The 13,998-nt window shown below is 40.1% G+C and overlaps 1 protein-coding gene across 1 annotated transcript; it reads right to left on the bottom strand.

Annotated features, from left to right (window-relative positions):
- Window positions 1-3,895: 3,895 nt before the first annotated feature.
- On the bottom strand, window positions 3,896-5,569 carry LOC123954203 (keratin, type II cytoskeletal 8-like). The gene is made up of 2 exons (XM_046025157.1): window positions 4,945-5,569; window positions 3,896-4,747 (listed from the first exon to the last, which is right to left on the bottom strand). The coding sequence occupies exons 1-2, from the start codon at window positions 5,503-5,505 to the stop codon at window positions 3,911-3,913; spliced, it is 1,398 nt and encodes a 465-aa protein (XP_045881113.1). The 5' UTR covers window positions 5,506-5,569; the 3' UTR covers window positions 3,896-3,910.
- Between the last annotated feature and the right edge of the window lie 8,429 nt (window positions 5,570-13,998).

Here is a 13,998-nt window from a genome sequence, read left to right as displayed (position 1 = left end):
GTCAAGAACAGAAGTGTTGTGCCAATGCATTTTAAATATTTACGCAGGATTCTCAGTTATGCAGACTGAGGGCAAACATTATATACTGTTTCCTTGACAACATTCATCTCATAGATGAAAATCCTTCTTGTGTTTACTACAACTTCACTATCTTTATTTCTTTTATTGTCTTTTATTGTTACTTATGTTTTGGTCCTGACTAAGTGAAAGCCAAGGGAGGTTTTATCTCCTTAAGACACAAATAAATAACTGTATCAGGCAAATAAACAACTGTATCAAAAAATTAGAACTTTACTTACTCTCCTACTTCTGTTTATTCAAGTGGCAGTTAATGGGGTTTTGCATGCACTGTACCTTTTGGGAATGATCTCCACATGGTGGAAAATGAATGATTTCTACCCTTAAAATTATTTGGGGAAGATATTAATACATACAATCCAGGCTCTCACCACAGAACATTAGTTTGTCTCTTTGAACCAGTGAAGGTCGTACCACCAACAGTTCTTCAGAAAGAATAAATCATTAGAAACAGGCAGAAGCAGTGGGTTTCCAAGCTGAGCGAGCACAGAATCCCCTAAAGAATTTGTGTTTAGTACAGATATCTGTGCGCTCCCCCACACTTAATATATCAGCATCTCTACAGGGCAGGACTTTCATACTTGTGCCTCTGGAAAGAACTCCCAGTGAACAGACCGACCAGTCAGGTTGGAGAACCGCTCAAGCAAGGCACACAGCGTATGTCTCATCATCCAGGCCTATGATTTGAAAAACTTATTTGTTTGTATGTTTGCTTAGCAATGAAGTATTTTTCTAATTATGCTCATACAAAAACAATATGTTAAGTCAGATTAAAAAATACTTCTTCTGGTTGAAAAATGAGTTGTGGTCTGGAGCACCCAAAGCCCCCATCTCCTCCTTACTCCTTAGTCAGTTCTTGGGCCAGCAGAACCCCTGGGTCTAGAACACAAGTGTAAATCCACAAAACACAATTCCCTGGGTATAGACCCTTTAGCCTTTGAATTAATGGAAATTACCAGAAGTTTACATATGTGTGGCTCCTAGCATGCTCCTTGTAAGATCGCTATACTGTTGGGTGCTGTTAATATTAAGACTTCAAATTACACCAGATTTCATCACAGGAAACAAACATTTGGACTTTACATCTGCATTTGCTATTAAAACATGTTGAGGACAGTGGCTGATGATGTATCAACCAATGCTTGATAAGATCCCAAGCAAGAAATTCCCCTTTAGATTTAGTAAGTGGAAAATCTGTACTGCTATTAAAAACTTGGATTATTTCTTTCTTTCTGGATAACGAGTCCCAGTTTGTTGGGGTGGGGTGGGGTGGGGGTGAAATGTAGGGGTTTTTTGAGAAACTATTTTATGTAAGCAGAGTCTCTGACCTCAAGGAATTTGGTCTAGTGGGAGCCAGACTCTAAGAAAGTTAATTTCAAAACAATGCATAAGTTCAATCCTAGAGGTATACATAAGTTGCTATGGAAACAAGAAGATAAGTTCTATACATAATTACATTACCATTTTTTGCCTTAGCTACAGGAGATAAGAGCTAAATTGTGTGCTCAATTATAGCAATGACATCAACATTTATCATACTCGCTGCTTCTTTCCCACCCTGATAGTACTTTATCTATTTTATACTTTTTAATTCATCATATTAAAGCATTGCATTAAAAAATATAATCCAGAAAATTTCTTATCAGATATTACTTGCCTTTGTTAAACCTCTTTTAAACTTATAGGATGAAAAAGACAAGTCACGAGTATTTAGTGGCGATGTTATATTCCATAAACACATGCATATTCTAAATAGGAGAGTATTAAGAGATAGAAAAATGAAAGCTGACTAAATGTGAGGCATTATGTATAATTTATCTAATCTATTTAGTGGCAGAGTAATAAGGAAAGTGACCCACAAACTCATTTCTCTAAGAGCGGCAAATCTATTGACTTAATGAAACAGAAATCTTGATGCTCTTTATTATGGATCTCCCTTCATTTTAAAAAGCCACCTGGAAGCTGGTTAACAGAATGATCCTCAATATTCTATTACAAACACACTTTCTTGTCCCATAACAATTTTCATAGAGCCCACCGTCACAGTACTGTGGTAATGACTCTCAGCACTGTTGTAATGAAGGCTCATCTGTGCATGAAAGATGAGGCACTAGTACCCTCACCACAGTCACTCCTAGGACGTGCTACCTTATCCTGGAGAAAAATGCTGCTTATTTACAGAAAGGCATGCAGTCGAGTTATTTTTTCTTTGCTGGGCACAGCCCTACCCACGCTGGTATTTATTAACTCTACACAATCCCCTTCCTGGGCAGTATGGAAAATAAAACAAAGCTAACTGGTCCCAACAAGCGTGACCTCTACAACTGGACCTCTGTTTTCCAGGTGTGGCTTTAAGCAGCTGCGTTCCCTGTGCCGAAGCTGAACAACATTACTGGTTTTCCTTTCTTCCCTCGGACTTCGCTTTACGAAATAGTAAGAAATAATGTAAACAGCAATAAGCATTTTCATCTTCTTTTTCATCTCACTCTGTAAAAGTCAAACATCTCCCGTAGATTATGGACATAATAAATATTATCTGAGATCTCAGCTCTGCCATTCACTGTGTGATCACTCCTACAAGATACTCAACCTCTCTGTGCCTCAGTTTTTGCCTATAAAATAGGGACTCTACAATACTTACATCATAGGATTACTGAGGGAATTTAACAAATTTCAAAAATGTTTAGTGCTTAGAACACCGCATTAGAATACTAAATGCTCAAAGAGGCTACTGGTGATGGTGGTGCTATTGCTATGCTCCTTAAGAATAATACCAAAACACATCAGTGATATTCGTGAAAAAGTTGTCCTGGTTTTTGTACCATCCTAATGGCAAAACCCTCAAGCTGTTAATTCCTAAGTGTTCCTGCACTGTGCATGCTGCTATCTTGTCAATCCTGTGTTCAGCCAGAGGCTTCACGGTTTTTAGGTTTGCTTGTTTTTTCAACGACTTAGAGTACTTTTAAAATAATTTATAGCATCACGTGACTGATAAGTTTCTTCCTCTATGCTAATGAGAGTGATTTAAATAAAAGTGCTTCCATTTCTTCAAAAATAAATTTGAAGTTCACTGCAGCAACCATAAGAAATCTGGCTGGTATGTATGCACTTCTTTTCCAGATTATAGTACCCTCAGGCTCACTCTGTATTCCTAGTTATATTTTGGTCCATGTGTTCTGGCGTATGCTGCCTCTAATACTTTGTGGAAGGAAAAAAGTTATTCATAAATAATATAAAATAACTTTCTTTTTGTATTTTGCTAAAATATCCCTTGTTACATGGGAAGAAATGAAACCCATGGGTGATCATCCATGTCAATCTCTCTGAATTAATTACACCTTTGTTCCAGGCTTGGCAGTACCTATGATCTATGTTTTTTTATTTTTATTTTTTTAATCTGTGATCTGTGTTTTAACCAATGGTTCAATGACTGGAGGAGTAGATGATAAAAACAGAGATAATAGAAACAAAAGTATGAATCATTTAAACACAGCTAAATCACTTTTCTTTTCTTTTCTTTTCTTTTTTTTTAAGATGGGCAGAGCCGGCTGAGGCTTTATTTGGGACAAGACACTCGAATTGGCTTTTAGTTGGAGACAAAGAGGGGGTACCCAGGGCAGCAGACTCCACCCAGGGGCAGGCTGAGGATTGGGGCTGAGTGAGTCTCAGGTGGGTCTCCTGTTCCCGATGCTCCCCTGCACAGCTCCTTCCCCCAAAGGCTCTACGGAAGCCACGAGGGCAGGGAGGCTAGGCGGAACCACGGTGGTTGTTCACTTGGACAGGACATCAGACGACTTGGACACCAGCTTCCCGTCACGGGTCTCAATCTTCTTCACCACACAGCCTTGGAGGAGCTGCCTCGGCTGAAGGACGCAGAGGGGCCAAAGCTGGACTGGAAGGAGCTCAGGCCGTAGTTGAGGCCAGGGCTTGGGAGGCCCCCATAGGTAGCGCTCAGGCCACCGCTGGTGGTCTTAGTATGGATACTCATGTTCTGCATCCCAGACTCCAGCCGGCTCTCCTTGCCCTCCAGCAGCTTGTGGTAAGTGGCAATCTCAATGTCTAGGGCCAACTTGACATTCATGAGCTCCTGGTACTTGCGCAGCTGCTGGGCCATGTCCTGCGTGGCTCTCTGCAGGGCGGCCTCCAGCTCGGCCAGCTTGCCATTGGCATCCTTAATGGCCAGCTCCCCGCGCTGCTCAGCATCGGCAATGGCAGCCTCCAAGGAAGCCCTCTGGTTTTTGAGGGCCTCAATCTCAGCCTGGAGTCGGCTGATGCTCCAGTTCATCTCAGAAATCTCTGTCTTCGTGCAACGGAGGTCATCTCCATGCTTCCCAGCCAATGTCTGCAGCTCCTCGTACTTGATCTGGTACATGATCTCAGCCTCAGCCCGGCTACGGTTGGCGATCTCCTCGTACTGGGCCTTGACCTCGGCGATGATGATGTCCAGGTCCAGGGAGCAGCTGTTGTCCATGGATAGGACCACAGACGTGTCCGAGATCTGGGACTGCAGCTCACGTATCTCCTCTTCATACAGCTGCCTTAAGAAGTTGATCTCATCGGTCAGCCCTTCCAGGCAGGACTCGAGTTCTACCTTGCTCATGTAAGCTTCGTCCACATCCTTCTTGATGAGGACAAATTCATTCTCCATGTCTGCACGCTCTTTGATCTCCTCCTCATATTTATTCTTTTTTTTTTAAAGATTTATTTATTTGACAGAGAGAAATCACAAGAGAGGCAGGCAGAGAGAGAGGAAGGGAAGCAGGCTCTCCGCCGAGCCGAGAGCCCGATGTGGGACTCGATCCCAGGACCCCGAGATCATGACCTGAGCTGAAGGCAGCGGCTTAACCCACTGAGCCACCCAGACGCCCCCTCATATTTATTCTTGAAGTCCTCCACCAGCCCCTGCATGTTGCCAAGCTCCACCTCCAGCTTCAGCTTCTCCTGGCCCAGGGTGTCCAGCTGCCGCCGGAGGTTGCTGATGTAGCTCTCGAACATGTTGTCTATGTTGCTCCGCGCGGTCTTCTGCTGCTGTAGGAGGCTCCACTTGGTCTCCAGAACTTTGTTCTGCTGCTCCAGGTGCCTCACCTTGTCGATGAAAGAGGCAGATTTGTTGTTGAGAGTCTTGATCTGCTCCTTCTCCTGGGTGCGCACAGCTTGGATGTTGGGATCCACTTCCAGCTTAAGGGGGCTCAGCAGGCTCTGGTTCACTGAGACGGCCGTGATGCCCCCCACACCCCCGGCCCCACCGCCGTAGCCCCTGACCACACTCATGCTGCTGTTCAGGCCACCCTGGAAGCTGCCACCCACCCGGGAGAAGGCGGACGAGCTGATGCGGGAGCCAGGCCCGCTGGTGTAGGAGCGGCTGCTGAAGGCCTGGGGGCCGGAGGTGGACACCTTGTAGGACTTCTGAGTCACCCTGATGGACATGGTGGAGGCCAAAGTGGAGGCTGGAGTAGAGGTGAGTAGGCTGAACCTGACGGAGGTTCTAGAAGGAGACAAGAAGCTGCTTCTAGGTAGCCTAAATCACTTTTCTGATTGTATGAGTTATTGTTACTGTTATTCCATATTGATACAAATAAAGTATTAAGTCATGGAAAGAATTTCAAAATAAGAAAACAAAGACTTTCTTTTATGATCCCCCCCCAAAAGACTACTGCATATTTCAATTCTGGTTATAAAAGTAAATCTGTGTGCACCTCCCTCTTTACCATTCCCAAGTATTCATGCCTGCAAAAAAGATTTATGATCTCATGGCTTCCTGGGGACTCATCTCTTTATGGGCTTCCAGGCACCAAGGATTGCTTTCTCAGGAGGAGAACCTGGATGAGGCAAGTGCCACAAGCTCAGACTGACCATATTCATTGACCAGGGTCAAAATTCCCAAACAAGGGGCGCCTGGGTGGCTCAGTGGGTTGAGGCCTCTGCCTTCGGCTTGGGTCATGATCCCAGGGTCCTGGAATCAAGGCCCACATGGGGCTCTCTGCTCAGCGGAGAGCCTACTTCCCTTCCTCTCCCTCTGCCTGCTTCTCTGACTACTTGTGATCTCTGTCAAATAAATAAAATATTAAAAAAAAATTCCCAAATAAAATTCCTATCCAGCTCAGCATACTGCCTATGTTATGGGAGACATTAGAAGTGGAATTGTGTATCTCTAAGACCTGTTTCTGTCTCTGAAGCCTATACTTATAACAACAACCCTGATTTTGTTACTCTGCATTCCATTCCCCTGAAAACTTATCCAGATGTAGACAACCCAAAGCGGCCTAAGTCTCTAATGGAGTTTGATTTGCAAAGTGCACCCTCATACATAGAGAGAGCCTGATAGAAAAGATAGACACAGCCTGCAAACGGGTTGGTTTGCAAATGAAAGGCACGCCCAAGTATAGCCCTTTGCTTTCTCTAAGAAATGACTACCCTGGGAGCAGCAGTCTCTCCAGTCAGGGAGGCCGCAAATGCCAAATCACCAAGAATATATGGGGAGGGGAGGCGAACCATAAGAGACTATGTACTCTGAAAAACAACCTGAGGGTTTTGAAGGGTCAGGGGTGGGAGGTTGGGGGAACAGGTGGTGGGTAATGGGGAGGGCACGTTTTGCATGGAGCACTGGGTGTTGTGCAAAAAGAATGAATACTGTTACACTGAAAAAATAAATAAAATGAAAAAAAAAAAGAAGAAAATACATTTAATATAATTGGCCCTGTGACAAATGGATGTCAAATAGAGAAATAACAAAATCCAAGGAAACAGTTGGAACAATCTATCATTCTATTTATATTTGTACTGACAGAACTATCTATTCCCAAATAGTAACAGCGTTTGTCTATGAATGTGGAATTGGGGTGATTTTTATAAACAACTAACATTCATTGGATACTATGGTTTTATGGGCAATTGAATCACAATGTCTCAATCTTCCCAACAACCATATTTGAAAGGTTCTATTATTAGTAGCATTTTAATGAGGAAATGAAGGCTCAGAGAGGTTAAGTGTTTAGTCAAAGTTACACAGCCAGTGAAGGTCAGAGCTGGGACTCTACCTGAGGTCAGCCAGACTCCAGAGTATTTTGTTAACTAACAAATTACATTGTTTTTTGAACTGTACATTTGAACATGTGTTACTTTTATGAATAAAATAAATGCTTTTATCCACACATTTGAAAAATTAGGTATATCTACAACATGCATGGATATATAAATCAAAAACACATTCACACATACACAAATGTGGATATGTGTATAGTGTACATGTAAGTGTATATAAATTACTTGTGTGAATGTGTGTGCACAAACATTCAATTAATATCTTAAGACCAAAGTTTTCAGAAAGCAAAGCTTATGTAGAGTATATTTGTGGGCAGTAGCTTAGGCTATCAGGATGATAAAATGGAAGCTGTCCTCATTTTTCCTTACTTGCTTTCATTGTGCATGTGTATATGTGTGACTATATGGCCTGATTTACTTTGAACAGCCGAACATATGTTTGGAAGGTATTTAATGACACTTTAAAACACATTTTATGGGGGCGCCTGGGTGGTTCAGTGGGTTAAAGCCTCTGCCTTCAGCTCAGGTCATGATCCCAGGGTCCTGGGATTGAGCCCCACAGCGGGCTCTCTGGTCAGCAGGAAGCCTACTTCCCCCTCTCTCTCTGCCTGCCTCTCTGCCTACTTGTGATCTCTGTCTGTCAAATAAATAAATAAAATCTTTAAAAAAATTTTTTTGTACAATGTTTTTTTGAATAATAGACAAGGAAGCGGAACTGTGTTGGATGAGTGATAACCCCCTTCTTTTTAATGATCAGACAAAAGGCAAATAGAGTGCCATTTAATGGCAGCTGAGTTTCAAGTATCTCCCACATTAGAGAATCAAAGAAAGAACATTTAATTACTGAAGTAGCTTGCAGATGTAAAAAAAAAAAAAAAATCAAGCATTCAGTTCCTAAGCAAATGAAAGCTTTGAGAAAAACCCATTTTATGTAGTGTTTCTCTGAAGTAATATTCATGTTATTTGAAATATCACTGTCCCATTTCCTTCAGAAAGGCACTGTGGCAACACAGAAAACCAGAAGTACTGTATTTGGAAAGACTACACTGAGAAAGAAAGAGTTACAAGTGTTCTTGAAAAAACTGGACTTTACATATCAGCAAAAGCCTTTGTATTTGTGAAGAGAACATACTTTTTTCCTAGTACTTCAATTATCTGAAGTTTCCAGTTTAAGGTAGCCTCAGATTCCACAATGGGGACCGCAGCGATCTCAGAAGGATCTCTCTTCCTGGGTTAATGTGGGCGGTTTTCATTTGCATTCAGGGTCACAGGCATCACAAGCTCCGTGATCACCTCTTGGTCTTCATCTGAGCTCCCTTAGCTGTCTCATGCCTACCTCTTCAGAAAAAGAATTTTTTTCTCAGTTCCCTTGTCCAGTTTTCTACAAGCTTGATAACCCAAATATTAAAAGTTATTTGTGTGTTTGGTGTGGTAAAGCCTATTCTGGTTAATAAGAGTCAGGTGCACAGCAATGTACCAGTGTATAGTGCTCAGAGCTGTAAAGTCTTACGGGAAAATATTATAGCACTGTGGAGTAAGTGTGCTAACTAAGCCAAAATACTGAAAAGTTAAATGCCACCACTGATGCTGTTTTCGGTTGATTACTACGCTAACAGGTTAAGATGCATGAACTCCTCTAACGAAATCCTGTGTGACGTTTCGTATGTACATCGGGAGATGAAGAAACTGAGTCTGACAGGGTTAAATATCTCCCAGGGAAGAGAGTGGATTTAAAATGCAATGATTCTTTGCAAGAGTATTAGAGATAGAAAGATCTTGGTGGATGAGAAAAGACCATTTCCTAACTAAATAATTCTATGTTAGTTATTTACCTTCTATGATCTCAATATTATCATCTGTAAATGGTCAAAAATGATAGCATCTACTTCACAGGGCTTTGTGAGAATAAAATTTGTTAATTGTGTAAAATGCTTAGCACTCAACCAGCAAAGAAGGATCCCTTTCTATATGGCAGAAATATATTTATTTCACCATCTGTAATCTATAGGGACAAACCAAGGGATTATTATAACAATTTTTAGGGAGATTGGGATTTAGAAAATTAAGGGCATAAAAACCTGTGGTAAGACAGGAAGTATGAATAGCCAATGACTATTTCACAGGGTGAAGTTGATTAGTTTTGTGGGTTTTTTTTTTTAACTCTATTCAGCTAGAGAAAAAAGGGAAATTCAGAGACCAGAATATCTGATGGACTTGAAACTTTTGACTCTGTTGCTAATCATATCACCTGTTTAGTCAAGTTGCAACCAAAATTTCAAATTTTTGATGATAAAGGAGAGCTAGAAGTATCAGTCAAGATGCACAAAGCATGGGGCCAGTGGGCTTGCTGATGTTTCATGGATTCTGCATTTGGATGCCAGAAGGGAGCAGAAGACTTTAATCTATATTTTGTTCCATCTTCTCTATCCAAAAGAAGTCTCTTCAAGTGTTGAGAAGATGAAGTTAAACAGTCAATGAACACTTTATTTAAGACAACAATAATGAATGAACAATAATGAGTGAATAATAAACAGCTTCACTTCCATTCTCCTTCCAACAAAGGAGAGAGACTGCACTCAACTCTGCTGAAACAAAAGGCCAGAGGATTTTTGGATGCTGAGATGAGCTCATGGGGAAGTACTGGAGATATTATTCAAGGTAGAGGCTATCTGCACTGGCTAATTGTCACTTACCAAAGTTAGGCTCCTACCCTCCTAAAGATTGGGAGTGAGGGATCCTATCCTTCTTGATTGTTACTTTTTTTTTTAAAGATATATTTATTTATTTGAGAGAAAGAGAGAGAGCGGGGGCGGGGAGCAAAAGTGAAGAGGAAGAGAAACAGTCTGCCCGCTAAGCACAGAGTCCATGCAGGATTTGATCTCACGACCCTGAGATCATGACCTGAGCTGAAATCAAGAGTCAGTTGCATAATTGACTGAGCCACCCAGGCACCCCTTGTGGTTGTTTTTTTCAAAGAGACGGCTCCCAGGTCTCTGAGAAAGACATCACTGGGTTGTTAATGAGTAAGAATCTGGGAGAAGATTTTCACAAAAATCTATACCTGCATTCTATTGGTTTTTCCATACAGGGAGAAAATGTACAGATTTATGCATCTACATTGCCAAAGAATGTTTTTATGAAATTGTAACTCTATCCATCAGTGTTAGTCCATGTAATGTAATAAAATCAAAGTTGGAATAGGTGGTCTCTAAGAAAAACAGAAAATGAACTTAAATAATAGCTGTAGCACTTACTAGCTGTATGGCTTTAGACAAGCCATTTATGGGTGTTACTAAGACCTACTCACAGAGTTCCTGTGACACCTGGTACATAAAAAACACTGAATGAGTGTTAGCTACTATTACTCCCAAAAGTTCAAAAATAATGAGAATTGACCTAATAGAATAAATGGTTAAATGATTTTCTAAGGGTTGTCATCACATTTCTGAATAGCCATCTGCTTTAATGCTTAAGGGCACAGGATGTACCCTTAGACCACAATCCTATTCTTTACAGTGTCTACTTCATCAGTAATAGAAAAGATCATACACTTGGAAGGACTATATAGAGGGGAGGGTGGGGAGCAAGAAGAGAAGCTGAGAGGGCATGAGCACTCGAGAGAAAGGGATACCAAACACACCACTTTTGACATGACTTTTTTTTTTTTTGTATTGAGGTATAACTGACATATAACATGTTAGTTTTGGGTATATAACATCATGATTCAATATTTATATGTACACTGCAGAATGATTACCACATAAGTCCAGTGACCGTATGTCACCATGAAAAGTTACATCTTTTCTTTTTTTGTGTGATGAGAGTTTTTAAGATTCACTCCCTTGGCAACTTCCAAGAATGCACTACGATATTATGGACTGTAATCACCAGGGGTACTTTACATTCCCAAGATATTTACTTTATAACTGGAATTCTGTACCTCTTGACCCCCTTCACTCATTGCCCATGCCCTCAACCCCCCTACCCTTTGGCAACCACCAGTCTGTTCTCGGTATCTATGAGTTTCTTTTTGTTTTGTTTGTCCATTTGAATGAATGAAGAAGATGTGATCTATACATACATACATATACAATAGTGGTGTGTGTGTATACACACATACAGAAGATGTGGTATTCACACACACATGCACACACAGACGCACAATGGGATACGACTCAACTCAGCTATAAAAAAGAATGAAGTCTCGCGATTTACAAAAATGTGGACGGGCCTTGATGTTATTATGTTAAGTGAAATAAGTCAGACAGAGACAGACAAATACTATATGACTTCCTTTGATGTTACCTTTCACAGATGACCAGTACTGGTACACCTTTGGTGGCCACTCTGTGCCAATGTTCGGATGAAATCACACAAAATAACAGGCAACCCAGTAATTCTCTGTGTTTGTGTGTAATTTTAGTTGGTCTCCTTGCAAAGAACTTCTTTATTTTTGCTCTAAGATTGGACTTTTATAGAGGAAAGTAAAATTCTGGTGGTTATATAAAACTACTTCCGCTTTTTTGTAGTAGCAACAGCATAGACTTCAAGACCCTAAAAGCTTTGCTGATTTTGCTCTAAAGAAAAGGTACTCTCACCGCAGATCATTAATTTTTAGAAATATTTTAATTTTGTTTTGTCAAATATAAAGCCATGCCTACAAAGGTAAAGAATGGCTTATTATTGACTTGTCAAATACAGACTTTAAAAAAGAGAAAAGTCAATATTCTGTGCTGAGTGACGTTTTTCTTTAAAAATATGGTTCTACTCTGAATTGTCTTCAGTAGCTACATGTGCTAAAGGATCCAAAACAAAGAGTCAAGGCTCCAGTTTTAACATTTCCATGTTATAGGACATTAAAAATGGGTTAATTCTATAGATACCATGTTGGAGAGTGAGCATTAAGATGTGTTTCACTGAAAAACAAAAAATCAAGTTGCTGAATAACACATGATATCATTTCTGTAAAGCATACAAAAAATACTTCTGTGAAAAAATTCATATGTATAGGGACACCTGGGTGACTAAGTCAGTTAAGCATCTGCCTTCAGCTCAGGTCATGATCCTAGTGTCCTAGGATAGAGTCCCCCAACAGGCTCCTTGCTTGGCAGGGAGATTGCTTCTCCCTCTGCCTGTTCCGCCTGCTCTTCCCCCTGCTTGTGCTCTCTCTCTCTCTCTGTTAAATAAGTAAATAAATTTAAAAAATCTTTAGGGGTGCCTGGGTGGCTCAGTGGGTTAAGCCTCTGCCTTTGGCCCAAGTCATGATCCCAGGGTCCTGGGGTCCAGCCCCGCATCGGGCTCTCTGCTCAGTGGAAAGCCTGCTTCTCCCTCTCTCTCTGCCTGCCTCTCTGCCTACTTGTGATCTCTGTCAAATAAATAAACCTTAAAAAAAAAAAAACTTTTAAAAAATTCATATGTATATAAGTGCAAAGAAACAGCTACATAGAGTGCCATAATTAAAAACAGAAGTTATCTCTGGGAGAAAGAGGGTAGCTTTAGCTAATTGCTATGTTTTTACATTACACTTTTTATTAAAAAGTTATTTTTAGCACTTTATTAATTTAAACATTAATTTAAAAGTCTCAATAAATGGTTATAAATTCATGTGTCCTTGATCACTAAAATTAGCATCTCTGATAAATAGATTTTTGCATAATGATTTAGAAGAAAAAAAAATGTTTGAAGTGTTTCTTCTATGTGGAGTCAAATGAATTTTTCCCAGAAATTAAAAATATCTGTTTATAAGAAAATTGTCTTAAGAATGTAAACATGAGGGCGCCTGGGTGGCTCAGTGGTTTAGGCCACTGCCTTCGGCTCAGGTCATGATCTCAGGGTCCTGGGATCGAGTCCCGCATCGGGCTCTCTGCTCGGCAGGGAGCCTGCTTCCCTCTCACTCTCTCTGCTTGCCTCTCTGCCTACTTGTGATCTCTCTCTGTCAAATAAATAAATAAAATCTTAAAAAAAAAAAAAAAAAAAAAGAATGTAAACATGAAAAAAAGAAAATGTAAGCATGGCCAGTACCTTCTCTATCTTTCATCACTATTTTTCATCTCAGATTTAGAATCTTCTAGGGACATTTAGTTCAAGTACAACACAGACTGCTTTTGTAAGGTTAAAATTTCTTTAGAAGGGTACACTAAAATATTTTCCTGATATTACCTAATCGGAACTAATACCCATGCATTTATTAAAATCCTTTTAGCCATGTTGATTATTTTCAGGTTTTCAATAGCTTTTGGTATTAAAATTTCTCCTAGCTGTGCATAGTTATATTTGTTTTTTTTTGTTTTTTTTTGTTTTTTTTTTTTTTTGCCCTGAGCTTGTCTCTAAAAAGGCAGGTGTTACACAGAGACAGGGATCATGTCTTTATAGGAATGTAGTACTACTATACTCATATCAGTAATGCAGTATTAATATATAAGATATAATACATAAGCTTTAATTAGCTTATATATTAAATATATATAATATAGCTTGTAAGTCTTCAGAATTCACTTCTAGTGTGCCAATATGTCCAGTGATGAATTCCTATTTATAGTGAATTAAAATAAGTACAGAAAGAGAAGAACAGTATGTTTCTGAGGTTACTTAACCGATTTGACTGTCAGCTCCCAGAAGGCAGGCATGTGGCTTTTTGTTCAGACACATTATTTAACACACAGTACATACTCAGTAACGTTCAACTCCTTTTATTTTGTCAATATCTGCTTTGGATTTTTCCCCAGATTTTTTATTCACTCTTGTTTTGTTGATAAGACTCAGGTCCAACCTGCAAAATCTGTAGTAAACCATACATTTGACACAGGTAACTACTGTTTGGATCCCTGAGCATAAAAATTATTAACAAAATGTCCTCTATTTAGAGCCTTTTTCTCTATA

Source organism: Meles meles, chromosome 12 (genome assembly GCF_922984935.1).
Source record: "Meles meles chromosome 12, mMelMel3.1 paternal haplotype, whole genome shotgun sequence".
NCBI classification, from domain to species: Eukaryota; Metazoa; Chordata; class Mammalia; order Carnivora; family Mustelidae; genus Meles; species Meles meles.
This window is presented reverse-complemented; position numbering and strand designations above follow the sequence as displayed.